Source organism: Anarhichas minor, unplaced genomic scaffold, assembly GCF_050575085.1.
Source record: "Anarhichas minor isolate MPS153535 unplaced genomic scaffold, ASM5057508v1 ptg000058l, whole genome shotgun sequence".
NCBI lineage: Eukaryota > Metazoa > Chordata > Actinopteri > Perciformes > Anarhichadidae > Anarhichas > Anarhichas minor.
The window spans coordinates 5,654,038-5,677,717 of record NW_027466504.1 but is presented as its reverse complement, the minus strand read 5'-3'; the positions used below and the strand labels follow the sequence as shown (position 1 = coordinate 5,677,717).

General features: G+C 41.3%; 1 protein-coding gene across 1 annotated transcript in view; it reads left to right on the top strand.

Moving 5' to 3' along the window:
• The window catches only part of cfap46 (cilia and flagella associated protein 46), a 68,311-nt gene extending 61,424 nt beyond the window's left edge, over positions 1-6,887 (top strand). Inside the window, exons 51-59 of the mRNA XM_076077356.1 lie at positions 589-668; positions 1,066-1,126; positions 1,256-1,288; positions 1,698-1,800; positions 1,914-2,026; positions 5,576-5,657; positions 6,208-6,344; positions 6,533-6,592; positions 6,775-6,887. Coding sequence (XP_075933471.1) covers positions 589-668; positions 1,066-1,126; positions 1,256-1,288; positions 1,698-1,800; positions 1,914-2,026; positions 5,576-5,657; positions 6,208-6,344; positions 6,533-6,592; positions 6,775-6,887 — 782 coding nt within the window. The remainder of the gene's footprint in view (positions 1-588; positions 669-1,065; positions 1,127-1,255; positions 1,289-1,697; positions 1,801-1,913; positions 2,027-5,575; positions 5,658-6,207; positions 6,345-6,532; positions 6,593-6,774) is intronic.
• Positions 6,888-23,680: the final 16,793 nt, after the last annotated feature.

Sequence of the window (23,680 nt, the reverse complement as noted above, 5' to 3'; positions counted from 1 at the left end):
TTTTTCCCCCTCATTTGCAGATTTATCAGCAAAATTTAACCTTTCAAATACTCGTTTATTCCGCTTCTTCCAGGTTCGTTACAAAAACAATTCTCCAATTCTCTAACTGCCCTCCGGGTGCTATGATTGACTCTTTTCTATCACTTAATACTCGGCTAAATGGGCTCACTTCAGTCATATATGATTACATTTTCAAGCTAAACCCAACTTGTTTGGACTCCCTAAGGGACATCCGGGACCAGGACCTCAAGATTACCACGTCAGATCAGCACCTCTATGAGTCTACTGCAGTGCAAGAGTTACCTACGCAAGACTAGCCAAGATATACCCTGACAGAACTGATATGTGCAACAGATGAATAATCAATGAATAATCAATGCTCAATCAATAGTCTGTGTTCTCATTTACCGAGCGTAATGGATATCGCTGCCGTGAGGAAACCGTTAGAACTGTTCTTCACTCACCATTAAATGTCACTGACTTTGCAGATGCTGACTTTTTTTCTTTTCTTTTTCCCCAGTCCCAAACGCTGTGTAATCTACCCCGCAGACAAGTGTATGTATTAATTCTGCTTCCTGTCTGTGGCAGTTGAAAGTGACAACAAGAAGGAGACCAAAGGTGGCAAGGGAAATAAGGGGAAGGCAGATCAAAGACAAGCCATCAAAGTGGTGAGTTCAGTAAATGAATCTGGGCCTGCCAGATACAGACGGCAATATTACTTTAACCTGCAGTCAGCACCGGCAATTATTTATTTCCTCTCGCCTCCCTTTTAAGTGTGGTTTTTCAATCAATTACATAATGTGTTTTCGTAAAGATCCTATTTCTAGCTTCTGAGCGTTTATCCTCCTTCATGCACCACTTCGCTTGTTTACAACCAACCCCTTCCTTTTTACTTACATTTCTGTTGCTCCGTCTCCTCTGTATTAAACCACACTCTCGCATTATTTCTCGCAACTGGTATTTGCAGATGTACATGAGCCAGAGCCTGCACGTATATATACTGTGCACACTTTGTTTGTAACCATCTCTGGTTCAAGCTGTAACAACTCTCATTTATTTTGCCAGATACCTGTGAATCGTGTGTTGCCTTCTAACACCTTCCCAGTGGACACGCGTCACATGAAATGTATCTTTTTATTTATTTTTTTGTGAAGTATAACACCCATTTGTGTGTTTTTAAATTGGCTGTTTTATTTGTGTTCTTGACACGTATTTATAGAAATGTTGGATTGTTGTTCTTAACATACCCCCACAGATATTGTTGACCCTCATAATGAAGGCAACTTTGGTAAGAGAGATGACATTCCACATGTAAAGGATTAATAAACTAGAATATTGATGTGTATTAGTAAATCCAAGAGTGGAAATGGCAGAAAGATTGCTTGTTGCTGGTGATTAATTACAGTATAGTTCATGGATGCTGTGTTCTGGACTGAAGTACAGGAGTGCTGGGATGCTCTACTGTGATTAATGTTCTTTTCATACTGTATTGCAGCCGGGCATTGGCCCAGCTCGCTCTGCATGTCAGCGCGTAGCCTCTCAAAGCATCCTTCTCCCTTTTACAATACAGTATTTTACTTCATTTTATTCAACTTTTGTGGTCTCGTATGAGTCATATTCCAGCTCCCGGTTCAGTATCACCCCTTTAGCGGTGTAAGGATCCGTCATGTTTGTATGTTGTTGTCCATCTGGCACAGAAGGGACCAGTCTGAGCGTGAGGATGAAGGAGATTTTGGAAACCCACAGCCAGCATTGTACCCATGTGTGGGAGGGCTTCATGGGCAGCAGAGAAACGCCCAGGTCAGAACGCAATGCAGCACGTCTTTGCACTGAGCGTGCTCAGAACCAACTGTGTTTGTGACATTACAATGCACCTCATCTGCACCGTTAACCCTTCCCCAATATGTATCAAGTGTGTCCGAGATGGAGCAGCTGCTGTGCAGATGCAGTGCCTTCATTTACCTGGGGATGGAGCGCTTCATGGCAAACGTCCCACCGGCCAAACTGGCAGCCTTCAATCTGTCTGGTACTGTACACCCAAACAGCATTTCTATACAAATGAATGTACGTACGTTGTTTTAAAATGTTGAACATATCCAAATGTACGACAGCGTATTAGGACCATTGTATGTGTAAAAAAGACGAAATTATGAGAAAAAACTAAATTTCTGAGAAAAAAACACTTGGATATTCTCTGAGATTTAAGTGGTAAACAAAAGAAAAAAATCGCAAGTTTACCAGAAGGAAACTAGAATATTCTCTGAGATCATAACGTAATAAAATTGCGAGAAAAAACTCTGACATTCTCTGAGGTTAAAGTCTCAAATTTCCGAGAAATGAAAAACGGAAAAGTCCTGTTTCTTAGTCACAGAACCATAATGCTTCACTAAGGTTGGCTCAACCTCACCACACCACAGATTGCCGTGTATTTTAACTGCAGTGGATGACATCGTCAAATTGTACTTTGCAATCGGATTTAGCAAAAAAGGAATACTCGTGATTTTTGCCCAGAACCACCGTATTACCAGGAGCATCCAGACTTTGAAGAGAGTAAAGTGGATTTATTCAGAAACTGTAAATTATTACTTTAATCTCAGAAAATTCAGAGCTATATTAAAAATTGCACATATTCAGCAGTTTACATTTTTGGATGAACCAAACTTAACACAGCCTATAAAACAACAGTTATTAAAAATACATTTACTTAGAAACCTCCACACTGCTAAATACAATATATAAATACAACGACATCAGGGACATTGGTAAAAGAACCTGATACTATGTGTACATATGTATGCGCATCCAGGACTCTCTGAGCTGTACAAGGCAGCCCTCTGATGAGAACATAATCCGAAAATACAAACGAGGGAAAAGCTGTGGAGTAATCATTGGCTCCATTAGGAGCCGACGTTTGAGGAGCATGAATCCAGCATGACTCCCGCTCTTTGAGTAGTTTGTCTCTGTCAGCGCTCCTGCGTGGCACGATGACCTGTTCGATGCCACAGAAACACAATGAAGAGATCTCATGGTGAGAATCACTGAAATGCACATCTACGGGATAATCCCCATGCTTTCTGCGTGTTGTGCTTTTAGTGCTCACCGCTCCTTCGTTTGAATTCTCTGGTTGTCAACATATGCAAGTCCACAGGCACGGCGGATATTGTACAGATCACGTGTATGGATGGTGCTGTTGATGGAAGATGGTTTGCCTGATGGAGGAGATGATTAGTCTTTATGGTGCTGTTGCGCTGTGCGAAACCTCCGCAGCGGTAGTCGCCCTGGGAAGAGGGTGCAAGCGTGTCTGTATTCCTTGACTGGGATTCTTCTTGTAGTCAACGTTGGCTCGTACCAAGTGATCCCTCATGTTTTTCTCTCTTTTCTTTACAAATAGAGGTGGATCTGCAAAAATAGGACGAAGTTCAGGGTCAGACAATGTCTTTAGAAATGTGTATTATTGCAGTAGAGAAGACTAAATGTTGAGTGACACACGTCCTGCATGGAATGACACATCTCAATGGAATGAATTGGCTGACTGACTGTTCCTCTCCTTCACACCCATCTCATGACAGAGACGTGCAAACTGTTATGGTTTGAGTAACAAAGATTTAAAAAAAGATTTCCCTTGATGTTGCTGCGATAGTTACTATCTCACAACCCTCTCAAGCTAATATAAAAGATCACTGTAAAGGTCACTGTGTCGTATAAAACACAAAAGGGTGAGAATGATAGAGAGCCCGTCTATGTCATGAAATGTCTTGAGCGTCTGGTGCCCCGGCTACTTACTGAGTTCTATGTAACCACACTGCTTTTTTGAGTTCTCTAAAGCTGTTTTAAAAGGTGTTTTAGGAAGAAAAGTAAGGCGTCAAAACACTGTAACGACTGAATGACTGACATTTGGAGCGGAGCAGTTTGCCGATGATGTAAGCAGTAAATGGAGCAGTGGGCTTAGTCACTTCAAACCCATCAATCTTTTCATTCCCTGTGTGGTTCCATAGAGACGTAACCCTGCCCTGCAGCGAGAGATCAATGAGGTTTTACTATCGGATCCCTGGAACACTTTAACATTCCCACAGCTTCACTCATCTCAAAATATCTTTAGATTGGCTCTCTGCTCTTTATGTGGTATTTTAACACGGATATTTGCTGAATCATTTCAACCTAAAGTCACTGTTGCCTCAGTCAATTGATAGCTGGAGAAAAATAAAAGTGTAACCTTCATGATTTTCTTTTTTCATAGTCTCAAAAGAACCCCTGACCGTGGTGATTTATTTACAGTCGGCGGAACAGGAAGGTGCACTAGAGGAGGGCCTCTTCCCTCCCTCAGCACTCGTTAGATAAAGAATAAGCTGCCCCGCATCACCTTCCAGTTCCTCACCCCTTCCAAGATATACTTCACAAAAACAACACCCCTTCATCTTAATGGCTCCCTCCGCCGGCATACAAAGACTGGGTGGACTTAATGTGATCGACAGAGTGTCAGCTTCGCCCTTACACATGGCCGCAGGCCAGACATATGGGCCTCCCGCCAGCCCGGCGCTGTAGTGCTGCTAACTATAGCGCGACTGACACCATGGTCTGAGTTCCAGCTGTTACCTCAAAACAAACCGGGCCGCTCTTAATTAGCCATCAGGATAAGAAGAGCCGATGGCAGATTTGGGTGTCATGCCGTAAGCGCGGCACCATCTGCACTCGTATCACAAATCACTTTGTCTTGTTTAAGTAATGATATTATGCTTCTTAACATGGGGGGGGATGTTTCGGCCCCAGGCTGCTGAATAGCAACAGGCCGTCATTGTAGGAAGTCAGCCAGAATAGCTGCGAGGCGCTGCCTGTCCTCGCTGCAAAGAGAAGCTATGACACTGACGCACACCTGGTGTCCGACACGAGCACCCGTTTCTCTCACTCCTACAGGTCGAGTCCGAGTGCTTGTACAGTAGAAAGCCTCTACTTTGTGTTCTAATAGATGGACTGTGTCACTGATAGCCACAGCATTTTAAAGTGTCATGATAAGTTCAACCTGTTATTTACATCGTACACTAATAATTTAAATTTCAAGCATTTAAATAGTTATTATGAAACGATATAATTAACCATTAACACCCTGTGTGTGCGCTGACAGTGGAGACGTGGCTGGTGTGTGCAGCCGATGGTGTTAACTACTAATAGGTAAACCTGTCCAGACAGCTCCAATTTAGAATCCTCACACTTTGTCTAAAAACCTCTGAAACAAGTTGGTATAAAGAGACTGAAAGGTGTGTGTCAGCGTTAGTCTCACGCCTCTGCTTCACGACGTTCTGAACACAGGGCTTATCCTTCATTAGTCTCCTCGTGTAGAGAACATCATTGGGGGTTGTTTCCATATTTTGAGCTCAATGTGTGTCTCAACTGTTAATACTTGAATGATCCCCTTGTTGTTTTAACAATCGTTTTAGAATATAATCATTGTGTCAGCATACAACTCATGATTCTTAGAAATTCTCCTCCTGTTCGTAAGACGGTTCTGTTAGTCGTCTTCATTCTGTTGCCAGATAATAATAATAATACTAATAATGATGATGATGTTTTCTCTCCTCAGAGTGCCGCATGGCTCTGCTCTTCGACCTGACTCAGAACAGTGCCAGTGTTCTCCGCCAATCAAACCTCGACATGTCCAAGAGGTAACCGCTCTATCGAATGAAGCTCAAACTCAGTTTGTCAAAAATCGTCTGCACTAACCTTTCTATTAAGTAATGAAATTGAGTTCCTGTATTGACAAGAACACAGTACAGCTGTTGTTTCAAGAGCGGCTTCAACCACAGCTGCTCTCCCCCGAGCACATCTGTCCTCTGTCTCCATCACCAGCCACCGTGACTGTTCCTCACAAGGTGGCCGGAGGAACACGGAGTTCTGCTGCTGCCTCTCGTTTGTCAGAAGCTTCGAGGAGACTCCGTCGCACATTGAGAGAAAATGTATTTCTTTTTCCCATCGTGACGGGAATCAGTTAGCCAGGCAGAAGCAGAAGGGTTTACCACGAGGCAAAGTATCATGGGAACACAATAAAGAAGGAAACAAATAGAATTAAAGTAGTTTTAAATACATTTTTTTCATGTGATGTATGAAAATACCCCAAATGAACACTGCAAGCGGCTACTTGATTACTATGAATGAATTGTTTTAACAGCAGTTGATCACTATAAGCTGTTAACACTGTGTTTCTCTTCTGTCCAGTGCAGCACAGCTGGACCTGGAGAAACCCCTGGAGACCGCTCTGCTGCTGAGTTTGTGTGGTGTCGGCTGTATTGTCCTCCACCAGTGGCACAGCAGCCTTCAGCAGAACACACGCACGATGCTCAATGTGCTCGACAGTAGGTTCTGGACAATACGTTTGCCTTTTCTACATTTCCCACCATGTACTGTCCACCTCATACATTTTAATTTAACTTCCTTAAATGTTTACGTTAACTTATTAGCAGTTACAGTAGTGTGTGTGTGTGTGTGTGTGTGTGTGTGTGTGTGTGTGTGTGTGTGTGTGTGTGACCACGTGTTCATGCAGATTTACTGAGGGTCAGGCAGACCTCTGGCCAGACCGTCCACGCCCTGAGGAGAGGGGAGGGTAAGGTCACAGCATCACATGATACTGTTCATCCCACTCGCATCCTCATTTAGCCTCACATTGGCATTTCTGTTTACTGTAACTATGTCCAAGTGTTCCTCTGTATGTGAGGCTCTGGGCTCTTTGTGAATTCAGATAACCTTCAGATATAGTCATGGCTTCCTCTGGCTTGTTCTCTGCAGATCAAGTGCTCCGCAGTGACTCGGAGGGAGACGATGCTCGCCGCAAAACCACTCTCGCACCAGCAGCCTTCAACTGCATCGTCTATGGCCTCCCGAACTTAATTGTCACCTAATACGCAGTATACCCTCACTGCTATTTCAAGATTATTACTGAATACATATCAGCCGGCTTTGCAAATATGAACTAAAGCTACTGTAACATGAGGGGGGGGGTAGATATTTCATTAAAGGTGATCCATGAGTCTTCACCTCTACGTTTTCCATAGTCAATGTTTTTAATGTTGTTGTTACTGTACACAGCAGACGTAAGGTGCAGCGTGCTCTCAGTGCTGTGGGAGAGGGTAGCTTACAGAGGTTGCCCCTCCCCCTGTATGTATCCTATTCATTACATTACTAACGTTGCTGCTGATATTGCCCTGACAAGTTGTACACTCGGGATCAGTCAATATATTGAGTGTTTAGAGAGCGCTGTCCACCTCGGTCACCATGATTACCGATGTGTCATTGATGTGGTTGAGCATCAGCGAACGGGAGGATTGAGCTGAGGTCAAAGCAAACGCTGTGACTGAACACAAATGGACGAAATCCTACAAAAAAAGAGGACTGAGCTCGAAAACAAAGGCTCACAGCCAGCTACGCTGTGAGTGCACTGACGTTCTCTTATTGCTCGTAATGTCTATTTACTCCAGCCTCGTTTATTGAAGCTTTCATTGTTAGTGCTGCTTTAGTCTCTCGTTGACAGTGTTTACAGTTCTGTCGTCTTGAGTCGTCACATGAAACTCTCGGTTGAACAATTTTTAAACGTTGACCCCCACAAACACTCACTGTGTGTCGCACTGCGTCAACATGAAAACCACCAGAAGTCTCTTTGGTGGACTTCAGTTCAGAGGAGCTGGATTCATCCTTTTCATGGAAATGAGGCTCAGATTAAACAGAACTGTGTTCCCTCATTTTCATTTAGAGGATGCCCTTTATCAGACATTGCAGCGCCCGCTTAATCCTTCTACGTATTGTTGTATTTCACTGAATGTTAATTTGGTACATTTCTAAATGTTAAATAAAAACATCCCATGAGGAAAAGAAAGGAGTTGTTTCTGTGAGAACTGTAACCTGAGGTTTAAAGAGTGGAAGTCATTATCAACTTCTTTAATGTTTTATTACTCGACAGGTTTGGGACTAAAACACAGGTCACTTTTTACCTGAATGCGTGTAAGAATGGAGAGATTTAGTTCTGATACAGGCCACAGTAGAATTAAAGGAACAGATCAGCATTATGGGAAATATACTTCTGTTTATATGTATCTAATGTAAAACTAGGGGCACTTAAAGGCGCAGCGTGTATAATCACTGTAATGGTTATCTATGATGGTTCAGGCCATCGCATTGATTAGGAAGCTTTGTAAGACAAGACGATAAAGGTGGTGCAGTGAAGCCAAATGTGGAGCTCAAGATTTAATAAAATATTAAAAAATATATCTCCTCTTCCTCTGCTTTAACTACACTCCACTGTAATTTTTCCAGTTAGATTTTATACAGCTTTTTAAAATTCTTTTTAGTTTTCAAGTTATTCTCATTTCCGTACTCTCCATTCATCCCCACGTAATTTGCTACAACTTATAAGAGGTGTGAAAGATACATTCCTTTATTATCATCTCAGGCCGACTCCACTCAAACACTTCATGTTGCTTTTAAGCCAGATGATGCCTGTATAGAACCCCAACACTGTAATGCACAGTACGCTACAGTGATGCATACATGTTCATTTATATATCCATATATTACCGAGAAAAAGAAAAGTGAATTGACGTTTATTCAAATCAAACACAACAGTGAACAAGACTTTTAACACAATTGTGCTTGTCAGAGTAGTTTTACTGCAGCATAGTTTTTGCTCTCACTTGAGTAGATTTTTTTTTGAGAAAACTCATTCCTTGTACTCCGTTGTAATATTCTGTTTCTACTGACAAAGTAAGTAAAACGAATGATACCAGTTTGTCTCATAGGGCGCGGTGGGCGTCCATCTTTATTCTTAACGTATGTTACACTCACTGGCGCACATCGATGACATCATCACAACGTGACGGTTACATGAACCGGAAGTATCCAAGATACTACATCCGTTACAATGTGGATGCATTCATCGCGTCACTTTTATTTATTTATACTTGTACTTTTTTCATTCAGGTTGTTTTAAGAGACGGTCAGCTCGCAGCGCGGTGGTTATTCGACCGGTACGGCTGGTGTTTTTAGACTCGTGCTCCTTACGTTAAACGCGATGGCTGTCAAGGAGCAGCAGCCATTACTGACACATTATTGGCGGACTGCGCCAGCAAGCTGCGGTAGTGAACGCTGGTCTGAAGTCGGTACATCCGAGAACCGTTGTGTTAAAGTAATAACACATTAAATAGCATACACACAGTGTATCATGCTTTAAAACTACTACTACACCTGTACTTCTGTCGAAAATGGAAATATTGGCGGAAGCCTGATGAAGACAGACAGGAGAGTGGAGATCGGAAACTCGGAAACTCGGACTGGTGTCTGGAGATGATGACTTGTCATTTGAATCATTTGGTCATGGTCGATCAGCTGAAAACCGGCCGCTCTCGATCGTCAGTCGATCGATTGGTGCATCTCTACTCACCTATCGAATAGTGTTTTTGCTTGAAATGTCCATCAAACATTGCATACAAGCTTGTATTTACAATTTGAATTAAATGACAGATCATTTATCAGTGCAAGCGTCCACTTTTTTTATGCATGCAACATGGTTCAACTTGAAATGAATGCGAATCAAACTCAAGTTCCGATGACTTTATTTATTGTGTGTTTCATTGCATGGACAGTTGCAGGTCGGCAGGTGTTTTCACAGTCAATGGGAACTATGGAAGAGTCTTTAGGTGTGTCCAAATCCTGCATATCTTTGTCATGTCATTGATAACCATTATGCAATTTGACACTCTCCAGTGTTAATGCTAACTGTATAAGTATAAATCTATAAGAGGTAGGATATTTTTTATCTCCTTGCTAGCTGCGTTATGTTTAATTTTGTTGCATGTTGAAAGTGTAGAAAATATTTAAAATTCAGTGGCCTCTTTAGCTTTGTTATGAACATCTTTAAAATTCACAAAATGAAAGTATATGGTCTATTCAGGCATCATTCAGTGTGACTTACACTTTATCTGTGTCTCTGATATCCAGAACCTTGCTCATTGGTCTTCTTTGTTGGATTTGCACTGATAACATATCTTTCATTTCATCAAATTTGCATTTATTTTGTTGTTGATAAATATGAATAGAGTTAAGCTTGTATGAAAGTGTGTTTTTACGAAACTCTAAATGAGATATTTCTGTGACATCTGTGGGATCTGGTATCTGCCTACAATTACAGGAATAATAGTCAAACATTGTGACAAATTGGATTACATTAAAAATAACAGAAATAGAAGCACACACGACTATCTCCAGATACAATAGTGGAGCAATTCAATCAATCAGCCATCAGTCTTTATATTATCAGTCAAAATGTTGTCCCTTGTGTGGGTGAAGATATTATTGGATGTGAATTTGTTCTGATTATTTAGTCTTTGGCATTGGCACACAGTAGCTTACACACAGATGGTACAGCATGGGTGTCTCCATTTATGTCTACCAAAATGCCATGTTGGGTTGGGTTGAGTTGGGTTGAAACGGTATATTACCATATAGTCTTTATGTTTATTGTTAATAATCAGCGTAATCAGACATTTCTATTTAAAAGCTTGTGTTATTTTCATTTAGTAGTTAATTGAACATGCTACAGTGCTGCTGACATGTAAACTAAATTGGAAATGATATGCTATTTATTTTCATCAGGTTTATAGATCTGTTTGTTAATATAATTCTGTTCTCACTCCGTTAAGGGTCATTGTAACTGATTATTGGTTAATTAATTCTTCTGGATAATGTGTAACATTATCCAGAAGAATTCCAGTAATCACAATGCTATAATAAAATGGGTTACAGACCAAACGGGGGGGGTTAGTTAGCCACTCTAGAAACTCAATTTATCCACAAAGCCTTATATCACATATTATTATCAGTAAATTAATATGCCATTACCAGCATATTTGCACCTCTTAAAATAAGGCAGTAACGCTTTACAATCTGTACACATGCGACATACAGTATGAATATAACAGAGTTACAACACTTTCAATGCATATGACATACATGATTCATATGACATACATGATTCATATAATGAGAGTAGTAAGCAGAATAATGATGGAAAAAATACTAATACTAATACTAACAGCAACAGTGGATATGATAATGATAGTAAAAGCAGTTCTATACAGAGAACCGTACCCTTTTGATCAAACTGCTGATTATTGAACAGCACTTCAGTAATGCAGCCGTCTCAGCTCATGTCTGCATTGCTGATGTCAGGACAGCTTGTTCTTCAGCTGATGACATTCAGAGCAGTTTGCTGCATTTACCGCGTTTCTTGTTTTTCCCTTTTTCTGATAAATAACCGCCGCTAACTGTCTGTCTCAGCAGCTTGTTTGTCTTCTCACCCAGGGACAACTTGGCTTTTCTCCCCTCTGGGCGGCCAACAGATGTCTCTCAGTGGCTCCCAAAGTTCAACTTGCTCTCATTTAGCTCTCGACTTAAAGAGAGTGTCCCTGTTCAAACATTGTATAGATAGTTACAGTATACAGCAGAAGCTGTATTCAACTTTTAAAAGATATTTCACATTCATTGGTATGTATGCAATTTAGTTTCAGCTTTCATGATCAAAGTAGAATGTTAACCAAATCAATTAAAGCCCTACTTCCACCAATCAATAAATGAATCAAACACATGCTTTTATTTTTATGAATAATATATTAATGAATGATTAAAACAGTGGCATGATGAGCACACTACTACTACTACTATTTAAAGCAATATTTTCAACACATTCTTACTGATTTTTTTAATGCCCTTAAGTTTGGTGTTTGTTTCCACCCAAAGAGAAGGAGCCCTACAGCCAGAGGATGTTCTCCCACAGCCTGCTGTCTGACCTTTGTATGCACTGTATGTAGTGCGTATGTGGGTCAGAGAGAGCTCTTCACTGTGCAGCAGACTTATCGCGCACTGGACGCAGCAGAGACAGAAATAAAGATGTTTACAGCCTGGTACAAAAAATGGTTTTGGTCTCTATAGCAAATGTTCCACTGTATGGGGGATGAATTAATATATAACTCAGCTGTTGAAATTATATTAAAGCTTAAAGTTTGCCATAATTAAGGGCGTGACCACTTTGAGTAACAGGCGGGTGCCGTCTCAAGTTGCTGCCGCTAGCTGTCTTCCCTACTGTGTCACCCTGGCTCGCCTCAGCTCCACTGATGAGACAAGATGAGAGGTCATTTCAAATATTATATTGGACAAAGTCTGCATCTAATGCTGACTTACGGAAATGGTTCATAAAGAACTCAAAATGTCTGCAAAAAAACCCTCAGACACTCAACGATTTGACAGTAAGACAGCCCTAAATCCTCACGGTCTTTGCGGGAGCGCGCCTCAAAGTCTGTGAGTCCGTGAGTGTGGAGATTGGGATCGGGCCTCTGGCTGTGTCGTCACTGCCAAGATGGCGACTGCTGGAGTCACCCACGTTGAGCTCCACAATGGCTCTTTAGAAACCTATGGGTGACCTCACGGAGACAGCGTCCATATTTTTTTACAATTTATGTTAATACACAACCTTTTGATTTTGAAAGTGCACTCATTTGGAAGCACGTACAGTCTTTATGCGTATATAAACTAGATGATAATTGCGATTCTTACGTGAATTCTTTTTTTACCCCCCACACGTCTAAGGCACTAAACAATGCTGGGTAAGGTGTGTCATTGAGTGTAAAGCCTTCTTGAACCAGTCTTGAAGGATCGACCTCACAATAGTCCACCTGGACTTGAAATGGGACTTGAGACGCTGCTGAGGATTCTGAAGATGAAGATGAAACAAAGGCTTAAACAAGCAGCAGTATAGGCAACAGGAATACTGAGACACATTAATGCCCCGACAAATGGAAAGTGATGTTGGGACTGACCGCTTCCTCAGGTAATCTTAATCAGTAAATGCCGTCGTATTCTCCATAGGTGCACCTCATTTCTCTTTCATCATCCCCCCCCCCCCCCTATCCTCTGTCCTGGCATGATCGGTAAATCAATCATGTTTGCCATCCCTAAGTACCTCTGAGTTCTCTTAACGCTGCACAGAAGAGTGGAGAGAGAGGAAGCGAGGGCACACAAGATGTACCGTATGGGGAAGTCGATTATCAGACAAACATTTCTGTTCATTTGAAATCCGTTAGTGACAGAGTACTGCTGGTGATATAGTGGGATGCATTGGCACGGCATCACCACAGACACTTAGATAAGCTTCACATAAAGACAGGGAAAACATCTGTAAATAGAAATACCTACGCCTACCAGCACCTCTAAAGCTCACTAATTAACACTTAACATTCTATCTTACTTGTTTAATCAGTTCAAAAGGAATAGTCTGGCATGTAAAACCATAACTTGTGGGGATTAACTAAACAGGGTTTAACATGAGCTTTGGAGGTGCTGGTAGGCGTTCCCAGTTTCCAGTCTTTGCTTTTAGCTAAATGCTGACACCAGGCAGGTATAATGTTTGTCATGTACAGCTTCTGAGTTTAGCGTCTGAGCATGCTGAAATGTACCAATTGGCAGTAAACAGAATGCAGAGCTGAAGCTGGTGGAAAGGTCATTTCTGTTTTTAGTATTAAGCGCACAGGCCTGATATAACAAGTAAATTAGTCACCATAACTTCACCCATTGTTTTGTCGACCACGGTTTTGAAGCCTTGAGTTCGGCCTTTTGGCTGTCGCCATCTTGGTTTTTGACACCAGAAGTGACACGAGAGGGAGATATCACTGAATACGACATTTTTAGCCGACCAAAAAGGTTGCAAGATCAAGTCACTTCCCGCAATGGCTTCACTTTTCAGACCCGGTGATCCCGCCTGATTAAATGAAAAATGTTGATTTTGACATGCTTATGGCACTTAAAAGCAGTTAGTACCACCGATGTCCGTAGGATACATCCTCTGGGGACCATGAACGTCCCTACCTACCAAAGTGAACTGACCGGCAGAATGACATTGCCATCCTTTAAGCCAAACTGCTCATGTTGTGACCACAAATATTATCTATTACCTCATATTAACTCTGTCAAAGTTTTTCTACAACTAAGTGAGAGAAAGACGATGGCTGTAACTCCGATCCACCCAGTATGATGGCCAGTTTCTTGCCCCACTATCAACGTGAGGGAAGCAAGGTGACAAAGGGAAATGAGATGCACCACTTGTAACCTCGGGCTGCATAATGTGAGGGGTGCTGCATGTCTGGCGGTGATAAATGCAGAGTAAAGACGCTATATTATCTGATAAGCTGCAACATACTAATACTAATATGCATGTCCTCTCACTGCCTCTACCAGCCAATGCCTGCAACCCTTTCGTTCATCTGGCGTTATCAGCGGTTATCAGCCTCATATATACGGGTAAGAAGCTACACCTAGTTCAAATCAGAAGGCCGTTATCTTCTATTCAAACGTTAGAAGACGGCGGCGACCTCTAGCAGCCGTAGTAATTACGATGGGAGCAAAGGAGGGAGTCAGGTGACAAAGTATAAAGAGCAACAAAGCCCCTGCAAGCAGGAGTTTGGGGTGGATGGACGAGTCAATCACAGGACTTACTATTGGAAGAGTGCTGTTTATGTTCCATCTAAAACCAAAAGTCAATGTTGACTTATTTTACCGTACTTTTGTTGCGTAACTTACGTACTTTTACATAAGTTACATAACAAGCTTACTAAGTCCTTTTGTTACCTAAACCTAAAGTTGTTTTCCTTGAATTCACGTCATTAATTTCACTTCCACATTGTAGTAGGTGAAGTTTGGCAGGTGTGAAACATTAGAACGGTACTGAGTGATAACCTCCGATAACGGCCATTCAATCAGCTGTTAACATTGGAAATGCGTGGTTTCTTGCAGGGTGAATGTTGCCTTACTAATTCCGGTGTGATTGTAACTCGTAAGAGATGAGTATTCTTTCCATCGGTAGACTTCCCCCACCATCACTCAAATTCTCAACCATGCCACTCATGTAAGGCATGTGGGCGATGGAGGCTGCATCTATGGCTACCTGTGGCAAGCAGTGTTACACACAACCATTCTGACAAGCAAGGTTGATTGATAACCTCCATGAAGTATTCATGAAACCTCTGCTTCTTTATTCAAGGCCTGAGCGGTCTGCTTGTTAACCACGGCTGTCCAGACAAAGCTCTGATTTATGGCAATGCTTTATTTGACAGCCACCTTCCCTTGGCAAAGTTTGGGGATTTGTTTTTTTGCATACTAGAAACATCCTAAATGTTGTGTTTGGCTTTCAATGCCCACAAAATAGTCATTATATATAAATGTAATTTTGAAATATCAATATTTCTTGTTTTAAATGAAATCCACAAATATGTGTAGTTAAAAGGACTATGGATGATGTTTCATTTATATGCAAACTGGTGAACCTGCATTTACAAACTGCTTGTCTTGTGTGAACGCTGCTGCATTTGTGTGTGTGGGATCTTTGGGACTCCCCTGAAAGAGCTTTATTCACAAACTCATTTTTTTTCAACAGGGAATAGATACACATAAATTGACTTATTTAAAAAAATCCCCAGTAGCTTACTGCTTCCTTTTTCTGATGTGTATTCTTTCACATAATCATAACCCATAACCCAATATTTAAAAATAATATATATATTATTTATTGGTTATTATTATTTGCATCTTCGCTTTGAACCAGGAGAGGGAGAACAACCACTAATACAGGCTTTTTTTATTTTCTTGTACAAACAATTTCCCCAGTTTTAAAGCATGGCAAGATTTGGGCTTTGCACATTTGGTGTCAGTAGTCATAATCATATTAACATGCTGAAAATGCAATTAAGTGTTACAATCAGAACAGAGCAGCAAGGATAGCAGCTCTCTGTCTGAGCGTGCATGCTTCTATTGATTTCTTAATTGAACTGAGATGCTGAGCAAAGTGAATCTGTGTTACGACTTGATGTCAAAGATCGCTTGATGAACCCTTACGAGACCATGGCCATGAGAGTTTTACATGCGAGCAGGAAGAGTAGATGGGGAATCCTTATTTCACACTTCAGAGACAAAGACAAAGACAAAGAAGGTGCACACGACTGTAGATTCTTTGCATAGTCTGCAAATAAAGTATGTCTTATGTTTGTGCTTAATTTTTCCTTCATGCAATAGCAGCTGCGCCACAATAATAACATTGAAGTGTGCGGATGGAGAAACTGACGAGTACATGAATCCATCATTGTATTCACATAAGCCTCAATTCAGTAGAATTGCTGATGTGGAATTCCAAGAAGAGAAATGTAATACTCCCCACAACATAATACTCCTTCACATATTTGGAGTACAGCGAAACAACCAATTTGTGATTTACATGCAATGGAATGCAAACCTCTATCTGGGGAATAATACGGAGGAATCATGTCTTCTCTGCGTTCCTTTCTCATTTTGCAGGTATATAGTAAAGGAGCAAGATATGAGCACAGCATGTTGTAATAATACAGACTGAAACATCTAACAGCTGCTTAACATCTGCTACATGCACAGCTTTAGCTTACGCTCATATTCTCTGTGAGCAGGATTCAAAAAAAAATTATTACATGAAATTCAACACACATGTACTGTTTAAGCCTAAATGTTTTATTTATTTGATTAGATGTATTTAAAGCAAAGCAGAACATGTACCTTAAAATACTTGTGCGTGTGCAAATCAAAAGTATTTAACAAACAAGACGAGTGAGTGACACTTAAGAGGTGCCCCTGAGCAAGGCACTTAAACCCCAACAGCTGCTCCCGCCGGAGCTGCTCATTGTTTCAACCACTGTTATTGTACTGGGAGGCTCCCAGTTGCGAATGTGTGAGAGAAAACTATGAATGTGTGGGAAGGCATTGCTGAAAATGTGCATTCTTACATAAATGTTTGCACAGCAGTTTTGCAAACACAATGCAAATTCAAAAGATAAAGCACCACAGATCGTCTATAAGCATGAATATTGATGAAACAATGAGTTAGGAAAGTCTACACAATTAAACAAAAGGAAATGAATCAAGTGAACTAGTTTTGACTGTTTTTCCTAAATGAAGTTAAAGAGCAGAAGAATGCAGATGCTCATTGTGCACAACGCGACCACTTTATATTCTCTCAACTTTCCCCACTTTTTGGGTTTCACTGATCTCTTGTATCACTGCGGCTCCTTTTTAAATTTATTTTTCCCTCGACACCTTTGCTTCTTTTTCAGCTTTCCTTTAAATACCATATGGTGTTCAGTGGGGTCGGGTATTTCCACACTATACTGCAGCAAAAATGAATCTATTTTGCACCTAATTTACATTCCCCATAACAACATGTCACACTCGTTTGTTCTGTGAAGGCTCTGCTGTGATATTGGTGCAGTGCTGGTCAAGTTAGCAGGTCGGGGTACGCTTCAAGGACCCAATTACCTCTGAGGTTATTAAGTTAAGCTTCACATTGTTTCATTATTTCAGCATGCCTTTAGTTATATGGAGGTAAAGTAGCAAAATCAGTGGACAGCATCCTGGCAGTATGTTTTCACTCAGATTTTAAGGCAATTGCCCTTTACTGACCCTTTTTTTCACGCCTCGGTGTCTGATACCAAAAAAAAGGCACCCTTTAACATCGGTATGAGAGGCATCGGGCTTTCAAGTAACTTCAATGTAAACCCATCCGCGTCATTATTAGACGCTCGTGGGCAAATGCTGTGGGAGTGTGATGACTGAAAAAATACTCATTGGGCAAACACAGGACTTTCAACCAGGAGACCGGTGTCTGAGTCCTGTGTTTGTTGAGTTACGTTAGTGATGTTTGTGACATGTTTTCCTTACTAATTTTACCTTACACTGTTTACATTTTTCTTAGCCCAATGGTGATGTTTTTCCTAAACTTAAGTGGTTTTGTTGCCTAAACTTAGGCAAATCTTGTGTTTATTACCACCGTCATGGTACGGAGGTAATAATACAGACAGAAACATCTAACAAATGAATCTCTAGCGTAAGTTCAGACAGGAAGACTATCCCTGCAGGCTTAGGCTTGGAGTCCTCTCTCTCATACCGCTCCCTCACTAGCGGCACATACTCTATTCCGGTTGTCACTGTCAGAGGCTTCATAGACTCTATCGGCTGTTTAACAGCTGGGCGCTCCAAGCCAATAGCGCAGCGTCACTCCCTCTTCGTTAGCCTATCAGCTTGCTGCTGTCTCCTTTTAAATGTGCTGTACCCCCCCACCCTCTAGTGTCCAGCAGCTGTTTCGTGCGACCCTCCTCCCCAGCACCATCCGTCTTCGCAGATTCTGCACTCCATCAGCATCTCCAGCCAACTCCAGCAGAACCTTCAGCCACCACCAGTGTCTGGACTCCTCGGGGAGATTTATATTGTTGCTGCTCAGGGCAATCACAACTCGATCACACAATCTCCCCCGTCGAGTTCAAGCGCCAAATCATTTCTGTGTAATTCATTAATGCATCACCTGTCATAATAAAGGTTAACTACTAATCATTCACTTGTCTCTCCTGATTGAACATCTGCTACCCCTGTGCTAGATAATGCTAGATAAAAGATGATGAGGCTAACCTGCTAAAGAGGCTTAGTCTTACCATATTAGCATACATTTGCTCATTAGCACTAAACACAAAGTACGATGGGAAAGCTGATGGGAATTGCATTAGTGTTGAATGTATTTGGTCCAACAGTAAAGTTCTGGACGAATTGAAAGTTTGACCTGATGATGGCTCAAGACGACATTTCAGGACATCACTAAAGACATTAGAACACATCATCTGGGAACCATGAATATCTGAGAAAAATTGTGTAAATAATAATAATTAATGAAAAGACTCTGAACTCAGACCACCAAAGTCATTAGAATTTAACCTCTTGTGGCCTTTAATCTGTAGCCAATTTCCCTGCGATATCCCAGTCACGTCGGTGACGCCTACAAATATTAAATTCACATAAAAATGAAATGCAGGAATTAAAATTACAATAATGATGTTGTTTGGTGATATTCCGCTGAGCAAGTCAATCCCTGTAATCCTCCTATAGAAATAACTTTGTCATCATTTCAATCAAGACTGTGGCTAATGTACATCATCACCATGACTGGGCAATTGAATATACAGTTGTTGTTTGACTATTCAAGGAAAGAGCTCCTAATGGCTCCGATGGGCTTCTTTGATATTTTCAAGGCCAACTCTTCCTATTTATTTCCAATAGCCTACTGCTAGAGCCTATTTTGACCTCAAGGTTACAAAAGCATGTATGCAACGTTATCGAAACATATTCAAAAAGGTGCAAGGGTACTCATTCAGTATCTAATAACAACTCACTCTAAAGTTCTTGTTTTGTTGCATCAAGACGTGCTGTAAAATCTGTATTCCTACCACTCCCCTCCCGGTAAGCCCTTACCTTAAGTTCAACTCTGCAAGTAAGCAACATTTTCAGACAGAACGGCGCAATAATCCGCAGAACAATCTGTAAAATGCACTCATAAATAATACAGAAGTTGTTTCGCTGCAAATTGCTTCTATGCCGTTAGAAGTAGTTTGCTCTCAATGTTTAAGATTACTACATCATGCTTCTGAGTTATTACATTTTGTAAAGGGGCAAGAAACAATCATTAATATATCAAATGCATTGTATTGTATGAAGTGGCTGTACTAGCCTATTACAAACTGTCCTCACCAACAGAAGACGTTATTTGTCGCTTTTTCAAATCCTTATAAAAACTTTTTACAGAAAGCTGAGAAATTGAAGGAAATACCTGAATAAATGGGTGGAGACAAATAACAAATGTAGACACCTCCATACAGGACATGGGGGGGGGGGGGGGTCACTGAAGTCTATAAAAAAAAAAAAAACGATGTTAAATATAAGCTGTGGCCTTCACAGCCACCAGATCCTAACCCGGATGAACAACGTGCTAGAAAGCACTCTCCACCACGAGCATAAGAACACTCGATGAGGGAAGAGCTTTTAGAAGAGAGGTCTTCAGTTCCTGGGGAAAGAAGTGGACCCCCCCCCCCCCCCCCCATCAATATTTATACAGCAGAGAACCTCTTTTAGAAAAAAGAAAAAAAAATCTGACATTTTGAGAATTAAGTCATAGTACTACAAAAAAAAGGTGTGATATTTCCAAACATTCTCATACCAATGCGTAATAAACTGCAGCTTGGTCAGTGGCACAAAGCTTCAGATTTGACCGTCTAGTACCCCTCTTGTGTTTTTGAACATGAGCAGAACATAAAAGTTGATCTACAGGAGAATTCATATTTGAAAGCAATACAGAACAGATGAAAGCCGTACTGCATTATATTCCATTATATTTTCAATCGTTCTCCAATGCCTGATTTTGTGTTTACCTTCACATAAATTTTAAAAATTCCAGCAAAAATTGAGACAGTAAAGGCACAAACTGCTACATAAAAAAAAAATCACCAGATTGCAGGATATGAAGTGTTTGACTCTCAAAATGTCTGCTGACCCCAAAAGTGAAGCTGTGAGAGCATATTGAAACCATGAGAGTGGAGACCCTCATATGTGGTAAAACCCCATTTTACATCTTCCACCGTTCGTCTCGTTACTAGACTTCAATTTCACCTTTCATCTGCGCTTCGTATGCTGCTCCTGTCCCATGAAGGTTTATCAGAGACAGCGAACACTCATTGGTCCCGGAAGCAAGGCATTAGTGTCAGCAGCGCTCATATATATATATATATATACGTTTCTCTCCTTTATTACTTTTCCATCCTATCAAACAGAGAGAGAGTTTTTTGTTGCTCTGTAATGCCCCAACTCTTAATATATAATGATGTTAATAATAGTTAATTAATGCGACATGATCAATAGAAGGCTTCAAACGGACCCCGTGATCGGTTTTGGCCGATACCGCTTCCAGCGATTGGTAATTGGCCAAAGAAAATCGCCTGATCGCCGCACCGTTATCGTACAAGCTGCCATTTTGCTGCATCACACAGCAAAGCAAATCACCTCATGAAGCCGCAGTAGAAAAGATTGTCCAAAACAATAAGAGGAGCCAGGCCTGTAGCCCACACAGAGGAGAAATCTCTGCAAAGACTCCCACTTTAGAGGAAAGGCCACACCCCCCACTGGGACAGTCCGGGGGATGTGTGCAACGATCGATCACCTTGTGAGCGTCTGACATTTAGGTTTTTGGACTGTAAAACCGCAGCGCAGTGACCAGTGACCAGTGAACGGTGTAAGGGCCGTCTAGAGATGCACTTCAACAACAAACAGTGCAACAAGCAACAGGATTCATCATTTATGTCACTTCACCTTCATGTCTTCAGCTGTGTTTTAGTGCATTTTTTCATTATTAATTAAGACAGTAACTAACTCAATTAATTAATGAAGGGATAGGTTTTGGTTTTCACCTCCAAACCACTGATCTACAGCAATTAAGCTGGAGACTTGAGAGAAATTGAATTTTCCTTAAAAGAATTAAACATTCAGAAATATATCTCAGAGCTATGTAACAGTAATGAGTACTTTCTTAAAATCAAATCTAAAAGGCACTGAATTATGAAGGTAAATATCCAGAGCATTACAGGAGTATTATTGAAAATACAATTTAGTGTTGATTCTGCTTTTGCGATTGTCACTAAATAGGACAAGCGTGATGGAGGGTTTTCATTCAAACACCAGCAGGAACTTCCTTGAGACATCCGATTAATGTAGTGTGGCCTGTATGTAACAAAGTGGATTGTAAGGTTGTAAATGTAGCACATCTGACTTCCAAGCCGTCTATTTGCCAAGCACAGATTTAGTTATAAACACCTTTTTGGCGAACAAAGCCAACCCGCTTACGTGACTTCAGTGTTCCTATTTGATGTAGTTCTCAGGGGAGCTCTCAGTGGGCAGTTCCTCTCAGGGAGTCAAAATGCATGTTTTACGTTGAAATCATTTGTATTTCCAACACTTCCATCCAATTGAGTCATAAAAATGGAATGGTGTCATAAATGGAAGTGCACAAAGATGGGAGTAGAATCACCGTCGTTTTGTGTGTCAGAAAAACCTTTTGACTTCCTGGCTATGATCCAATCTCTCTCTCACATTCTCCCACAGCTGGATGCAAACTTCTTGTTATAACGGGGAAAAGAATAAACATTTCTACTGTTGTTGTGAAACTGAGGGACGTATCTGGAGACAGCAAGGTTCTCATTGCATCAGTGAGGTGATGAGGCCCCCAAGGCAGAGCTGACTGACGGGCTGGGTCAGTCTCACTGATTAATCAGCCAGCAGCATGTCAGTCATGGCTGCGGAGAAACACACACGTGGATTGTTGTCGACATTATGGGGATGGAGGAGTGGCCCTAGGGCAAGAAGCTGCACTTGTGGCCACCCCCCTGGGGCTTTAGACTCCAGGTGCTGGCAAGCAGGCCAGTCTCACCCGGCTCTCTCACCCCTATCTCTCTGCGAGGGCATGTTGAGCCATGAGAAAACCTCAGCCGGCCATGCATCGTAATACAAGCGGGGATCAGAGGGAGAACTGCGGGGCTGTGGTTGTAATGTTTGCATAATGTAATACATCATAATCCACCCCAAGTTGTTATTAAATGCAGTTTCAATGCAGCTAACTCGTGCAAATCTCACATAAGGAATTACATACTCAATGTTGTGCCGTGCTGTGCTGATTGTTGCTTGTTGCGCTGCCATTTGATCTGTGTTGTCATCTGACTTTTTGTAATAGTGTCACAATTAAGACAAACTAAAGGCATATTTTAGCCCCATTCTAACTGTCACAATATCAGGTTTCCCCTGAACGATTATCGTGGCCAAAAAAATAACGATATAATCCAATATCTGTAGAAAATTTGAAAAAGATAATGAAGTTATCAGTCAAATTATTTTTGTCTCCTTTTTGTAAAATGAATTACACTCACAAAATTAGGGAGGTGAAGAGAGAGTCTGTAACCATGACTGTATATATAAAATGATTTAAGAGGTGCTGGGTTATGTACATCATGTATGTATTATTAACATGACATCAGTATTTCATTTTTTAATATCAGGGTTATTGTAAACAATGCAAAAAAAAAAAAAAACTATTCATACCAGCAGCGACGGATATTTGCGACAGTTGCGTCCCTTTTTCAAAAGAAGGTTTGAATAGATTTGTGGAGGCAGAGGACCAACTGCCAGCATCCTATTGACCCAGTCTGGCAGTTTGTCTAAGGTAAATTGTTGTATAGCCTAAGCTACTGTAAGATATTTTGTTGAGATTCCTTTTTAGCAAAATGCTCGACACAGATGTGAGATCACCCTGGAGCCTCTGTGCTGTCATTTCATAATGGCAGTTGCAACTCAACCGATTCCACACAATGTGATTGGTTAATGCCTTTATTCGCTCATAAAAATAGACCTTGCTCCTAAATTGAAATACGTTGCTTTTTTGCAGTGTAATATTTGTGTTCTGTGTTAAAGTACTCATGACGACGTTCCAATTTAAGTCTGGACCAAAGCGATGGTGAAGTGACAACTGTGGCAAACCAGGGGGAAAAGCCGAGCCGACACAGCACAGGAGGCGGATCCCCAAGCTCAGGTTGGGGGAGGTGATAGAGGGAGTATACTATCCGGTGCAGGTGCTGGAGCCACTAGGCACGTGGCAGTGGTCACACCTGCAGCCCATGAGCTAATTACAATGAGCATATATTCCCAGGGCTGTGAAGCAGCAGCGGCAGACAGACTGGGCAGAAGAATACGAGGATCTCCTGACCCTCTGGAGAGGAGC